Source organism: Octodon degus, unplaced genomic scaffold, assembly GCF_000260255.1.
Source record: "Octodon degus isolate 3935 unplaced genomic scaffold, OctDeg1.0 scaffold00158, whole genome shotgun sequence".
NCBI lineage: Eukaryota > Metazoa > Chordata > Mammalia > Rodentia > Octodontidae > Octodon > Octodon degus.
The window spans coordinates 2,780,509-2,787,112 of record NW_004524734.1 but is presented as its reverse complement, the minus strand read 5'-3'; the positions used below and the strand labels follow the sequence as shown (position 1 = coordinate 2,787,112).

Genomic DNA, 6,604 nt, shown 5'->3' with positions numbered 1-6,604 from the left:
ACTAGGAAGAATGTATGCAATGTGTTAATTATTGAAACTGTCCTACCAATTTGATTTGAAACTGTCTCATTGCTATTTGTTTATCAATAAAACTATGGGAAAAAAAAAAAAAAAAAAAGTACAGGTTCTGCTGGGTGTGCAGACACATGCCTATAATCCCAGCACTTGGGAGGCTGAGGCAGGAGAATCACCAAGAGTTTGAAGCCAGCCTAGGCTACGTAGTGAGTTCAAGGCCAGCCTACATTGATAGAAAAGACCTTGCATCAAACAAACAAACAAACAAACACAAAGCACAAAGCACAGTACTTGTTTCCCCCCACCCCCCATGCTGGCAATTAAACTCTGGGCCTCGCACACGCCAGGGAAGCCCTTGCCCTCCGGCTACATTCCCAGCCCTTCTTATACTGAGACAGGGAGTCCTAGATTGCACAAGCTGGCCTTAAATTTGTGGTCCTCCTGCCTCAGGTGTGTCAACACGTGTCATCGCATGTGGCTTCAAAACACATTTTTAAAGACTATCTGAGCGAGTAGCACATGTGATACTTGGATGTGCAAACAGACAAAAAAGCCAGAAAAAAACCAACACGAAGCGCTCCAACAGAACCCCAAACTTTGTGAAACGATGTTTCTGTGCCAACAGGGAGTAAAAATTGCTTTTGAAACATTTGTTTGACTTTCCAAATTCTGCTTTTCAAGCAGCACAGATTTTTTATAAGCAAATTTACTGTCTTGTCCGTAAATAACTAATATTCAATATGAGAGAAAGTGTGGGGGCAGCTCTTTCGAGTTCAGCATTTCACAAACGTTGAACTCAAAGCAAGTAGGGGAAATGTGAAAAGCTGAACTACACGCAATCACCTTGGCAACAGCGCATTCTTTTCTCTTAACATTTTTGAAAGCATTGTTTGTTCTCTAAAAACAAAATAGTAAAAAAAACAAAAAAAAAAAAAAGTTAAAAACAGAATAGTAAAAAAAAAAAATAAATAAATAAAAATAAAAACAGAATAGTTAGGCTAGGCATGGTGCACAGCTGCAATCCTAGAATTTGGGAAGCTGAGGCAGGAGGATCGCTGTGAGTTCGAGGTCAGTCTGGAGCCTATGGAGACACTGTCTAAAAAGAAAAGAAAAAGCCTATCCAGCCCAAATGTCAACAGTGGTGAGGTCGGGACTCCCTTGTACCCTGTCAGCAGCAGGCATCTGCAGAAGATGAGATTTTAGAGCCATGGCACGGTCGCCAGCCTTACAGAGCAGCAGGATTCGCTGGGGTTACTGTCTCCCGAGTACACTGAACTCCCCAGCCTCTGTCCACATTCACGCAGAGGCTCGCAAACGGTCCACTGGAAGGAGAGACAGCTACAGATTTCATCCATTTCCCTACCTTTTCCTTTAAGAAGGGAATGAAAATGTCCTCTCCACTAATTCGAGCCCTGGGGCTTTGCTGGCTTTGCTGACATGAGGGTAAGGGCTGGAATCCCACAGAATTTGCAGACATGAATTACAGAGTTTGAGATCTTTCCTCTTCAAAAGAGAAAATGAAGGGCTGGCCAAATAATGCAACAGATCAAAGCACCTGCAAGCAGGTTCAGGGGCCGAGGGTTTCATCCTCAGGCCTGTCCTGCCGGCCCTGCCCCTGGGGCGCCCTGAGACTGGGCTGGTGTCAGGCCTGTAATCCCAGCTTTTGGGAGGCCGTAAACAGGCAGATCACTAGGAGTCTGTTCTAGTAGTGAGACCCTGAACATCCTGTAGACCCCTCCTAAAATGCAAACCAAACCAAACCAAAAACCAAAAGAAAATGACACTGACCAGCAAGAAGAAGGAAGTTGGAGACTAAGATAAGGGGCTGCCTGGGGGTGTCCCGGTTCCTGGGTCCCCTCTTTCCTGTGCTCTGCTCACGCAGCCAGGAAGCTGCTCCTTTCTGCTTCAGCCACCTTGAGTGAGATCTGTCACTTGTAACCCAAAGTGTTCTTACTAGGGCATCACTAGATTAGCACAGACAGGTTTGAGCCACTCTTTTTGTTTGTTTGCTTGCTTGTTTTTTGAGCTAGGGTCTCTCACTATATACTGCAGGCTGGCTTTGAACTCACTTATGTAGCCCAGGCTGGCCTCAACTCATGGTGATTCTCCTGCTTCAGCCTCCTGAGTGGGGGATTACAAGAGTGCACCACGACGCCCCAGCCGATGTTTTAAAAATTAGTAATAATGTTATGAAAGGTGAAGATGAAACCTGCTTAGTCTTTTGATTACTAAATTTAAAAGATAAATCCTACATTACTCTTTCAACCAATAGTTATATGAAACCTGCAGGTCTCAGGGACACTAGCAGGAGGGGATTGATCTTAAGAGATCAACAAGGATTTAGAGGTGGCCCCTGTCTTAGAAGGGTCTTTGGCTGGATGGAACAGGCTAGGGGCTGGTACGCAGGGTAATAGGATGGACATGGCCGCAGTGCATGATGGGGGAACATGAGGACATCTTTGGTAGGTGGACACAGTGACCAGAAAGAAAACCTAAATGAAGGTGGGGTGGGGGTTTGCAGGTGTTGGTAAAAAAATGGTACTTTATCCATATTAACACTTACACAGGGAAGCATTGTGCTGTAAGTTAGAAACATCACTGTAGGATAGCATAATAACAATTATCTGGCAAAGCTGCAGTCAAGGTTATAGATAACATTTAAAGGGATGATAGCCAACCTGAAAAACACACTCGCAGTCCGTTCTGAATGGTGTTCAAAAGTTATGTGTTACCAGGGATTGAAGCCAGAATCTTCTCACTGAGCTACATCCTCAGCTGTTTTGTTCATTTTATATTTTGAGATGAGGTCTAGCTACCTGGCTAAATTGCCCAGGCAGGGTTCTAACTTGCAATCCTCCTGCCTCAGCCTCTCCGAGTGCTGCGATTACAGGTATGTACTACCATGCCTGGTTTGTGTCAGGGTTATTTAACTCAAGAAACATTCTTGGACTGAAAGTTAATCCTAAAGAATGTTTTTTCAGGGGCTAAAAGATGAAACAGTAAGGAAAAACACTTCATTGCAACAACAACAACAACAACAAAATAACTCTTTTCTCTGGAAGGATTTTTCTGTGTAAAGTAAGTACAGAGGGGACAAGTGGAGAAACAGTTCACCTCAGGCTACCAAATCGTTGCAAGATCTCTCTCTGGCCAAAAGGTCATTCGGTTATGCAGGGTATTTCATTTTCAGACTGATTTCAAGGGACCTCTCACACCATTTATTTAGTTTAGTGATTTAGAAATTTTAAGTAGTTAAAAGAAATGATATGGAAAACACAGTTGTTTAAAAATGACCCCCTCAACTTAAAACAATAAAATTTGTCACTCCCAGTGCTAATTTTGTGTTAAAAGTAGAGGTTATCTTAAATTAAGGGAAAATGAAAAAAACTGAAAAATAGATTTTATAAGCTAAGTGAGGAAGCAGTATCCATTTGTTAATTAAAACATTTTTTTTCCTGTTTGTTCTTACCAGATAACCAATTAAGTCTTATTTTTGGTACCAGGAATCAAACTCAAGGCCTTGCACTTGCCAGGCAGGCATTTATGCCATTGAGCTATGTCTTGGGCAGGGCATATCTTTTTTTCTTTTAAGAAAACTGTAATTGGGGCCAGGGATATAGCTCAGTGGCACAGTGCCTGCCTGGCAAGTGCAAGGTCCTGAGTTCAATTCCTGGTATCCACCAAAAAAAAAAAAAAAAAAAGAAAAAAGAACAGGAAAAGAAAGAAAGAAAGAAAATTGTAATCGTTAGCATTTCTCCAGATAACTGACACCTGTGAATAACTTAGAGTTTTTCCTTACACAAGGGTTAAATCAACATATACATGCTATGCATTTGCATAGGAAACTTTTAAAGAATATATGAGAAGCTGCTATCAACAGTAGTTGCCTTCTGTTGGGACTTCTGGGTAGATCAAGAAAAGCATTTAACTTTTTTATTTATGTCTTTGGGAATGATCTGATTTGAACAACTTTATGTGAGCATGGATCTTTTTACTAATTAAAAGAGCTAGGAATATTAAAATTAATATTTTCAAACACATATGGATTATATTGATAGGTATTAAATAGTTAAAAGGTTTTTTTTTCCCATTTAAGGTCTTCTTACTTTGTAAAATAGCATACTCACACATTTAAAAATATATTCTTTACACAACTCTATTCAAAGATGAGAAAATGAATCATACTGTAATCTATTCTGCCAGGGTACAAGCAACCAAAACCACAGTTCTAGGTACATATACATAAATATCCAGAAAAATCAAACAGAAGAAAGGCATTAGAATGGAGTACAGCCATGTTCTTATACATTCTGTATATAAAATTTATTCAACATTTGAATAATATTTTGGAAAAATATTTGGATAACAAACAAATTATATCTAGCAAGTAAATATTAATACTACTAATATATTTTCATTTTCAAAATGTAACAGGCATTCAGAATAATTTTTCATAAGTAAACTACTTGAGTCAAAAGGTAAATTTAATTCATTTGTAACCTTCAACCTAAGGCTGTTTCCCAAAAGTTTCCAAAAGATTATTATTTTTTTTAAATTAATTACATTATCATTTATACATCCCATGTCCACAGAGGCTGCATTTTATTCTGCAACCTCATCCAAATTATTGAATCTCGCTACGCTTCAGTGTCCTTGTCTTTAAAATGGGAATGATGATAGAACCCAACTCATAATAGTGTTGTGAGGATCGAATGCGTTAATCCTCATAAAAAGCTAATAATAAATAAATAAATAATAATAAACACTCAATACATATTACCTTCTGTTTTGCTTGGATTTTCAGTGTTGTTTTGAGAAGTTTGACTCTCTTTATTGCTCCAAATAAGTGTTAGCTTTTGAAATGTACTGCTTGAAAATATTTAGCAGAACATATTATTTCCTGGATTTATATTAGTTGTTTAACTTTTAAAACCATTAATCTCATCTTTCCAGTCAATTAAAACCAAGCATGAAGCACCCTCATTTCAGTTTCTGTATCTAGGACTAACACCTAGTTCTCTTCCTGCAGCTAAGTACCACCAAGAAGAGCAATCGGAGCAACAAACACATGCTTGACATGGTCGTGTCTCGCCACGCCATAATTGTGAGATGACACGTCAGAAAAAGGTGTCAACAATTAAATGTATTTAATACTGATTTCCTGCAGAATAACAGTACATGGTCTCACATTCTATTGTGTAACTGTAGATTTTAAAATGACCTCAAAGTACAACATAGGAAGAAACTAATTGGATTAGTACGTTAATAATGTCTAGAGAAATAAAATATGCTCTCCTTTAAACATAAAACTTGATCTTAGAACTTTTGAATGAGCTTAGAGTTAGCTGCACAGATTTCAATGCAGCGAACCACTGAAGTTTCTCAGTGTTTCTTTTTAGCTCCTTCTACATTCGGAAGCTATGCTAGGAGCCAGGTGCACCGTACCTTGATCAGGTTGTGTCCCACGGCGTAGACAGTGGCTATATCTTCCCTTTCTCCCGGAGCGTGTATACCTGTTCCGTACCCGTGCCAGGCAACCAGATATGGGTTGTGAATTGTAATCCAATATTTAACGCGGTCCCCAAATGTCCGAAAGCAGTATGTGGCATAGTCATTGAAGATATCTACCATGGATTCATTTTTCCATCCCCCATACTTTTCTTGCAGCGCCAAAGGCAAGTCCCAGTGGTACAAAGTAACTACGGGCTGGATGCGTCTGAGCACTAGAGCGTCCAGGAGGGCATTGTAGTACTGGAGACCTTTTGCATTGGCAACTGCTGCTATTCCATTAGGGAAAAGCCTTGGCCAGGAAATGGAGAACTGATAGAAAGAAACTCCTAAAAAATCTAGAGCTGACAAGTCTTTTTCCAGGAAAATGTAGCTGTCACTGGAACCAGCAGTGCCGTTGACACCTTTCAGGCGTTCCTGGACGAAGTGATCCCAGATGGAGGGTCCTTTCCCATCCGCCTGCCAACTCCCTTCCACTTGAAAAGCTGCAGTCCCCACACCCCAGAGAAAGTTTTTAGGGAAAGTGTCATAGAGAAACAGCTGACTGGCGTTCACCGGGCTCGCACTGGGATTCCTCGACCATATAGCTCTTCCCTCTCCGGAGAGTGCGGCGGCGGCTGGCAGCCGGAGCAGGAGCAGCGGCAGGAGCAGGAGCGGTGCGGCCGGGAGCGCGGCTCTGCGCGGCGCCCCGCGGGACATCTTCTTCTCCCCTTCGCGCCAGGAAGACCCATTCATTCCCGGAGCCCGCTGCGCGGTTCCGCGCTTGTCCACACTCGGCCGGGCGTGGGACTGGGGCGCTGTCAATGATTAGCCTGAGCTGGGAGGCTTAGGATGGGCCGGGAGGGCCACGTAACTTGAGGGAGGTGGCCCTGTGGTCGTCAACAGCACGGCCGCCCTCCTCAGGGGACAAACGGATGAAAAGGCCTCCGGGACAAGTGTCGCCAAGACGTGCGAGACCAGGGAAGAAAATGGCATTTTGCGTGTGGCCCTTCATGTTGACGCAAATCTTTTGGGCATTAATGAAAAAAGTGTATACCTTTCCTATTTGTAGAGGGTTTTTTTTTTTTTTTTTTTTTTTTTT

At 41.7% G+C, this 6,604-nt stretch overlaps 1 protein-coding gene across 2 annotated transcripts in view; it reads right to left on the bottom strand.

The window, feature by feature from the left end:
• The window catches only part of Klb (klotho beta), a 35,869-nt gene extending 29,583 nt beyond the window's left edge, over positions 1-6,286 (bottom strand). For both annotated transcript variants that reach the window (XM_004642674.2, XM_023702809.1), the window contains exon 1: positions 5,461-6,286. In XM_004642674.2, the coding sequence (XP_004642731.1) occupies positions 5,461-6,258 (798 nt within the window). In that variant the 5' untranslated portion in view covers positions 6,259-6,286. The remainder of the gene's footprint in view (positions 1-5,460) is intronic.
• Positions 6,287-6,604: the final 318 nt, after the last annotated feature.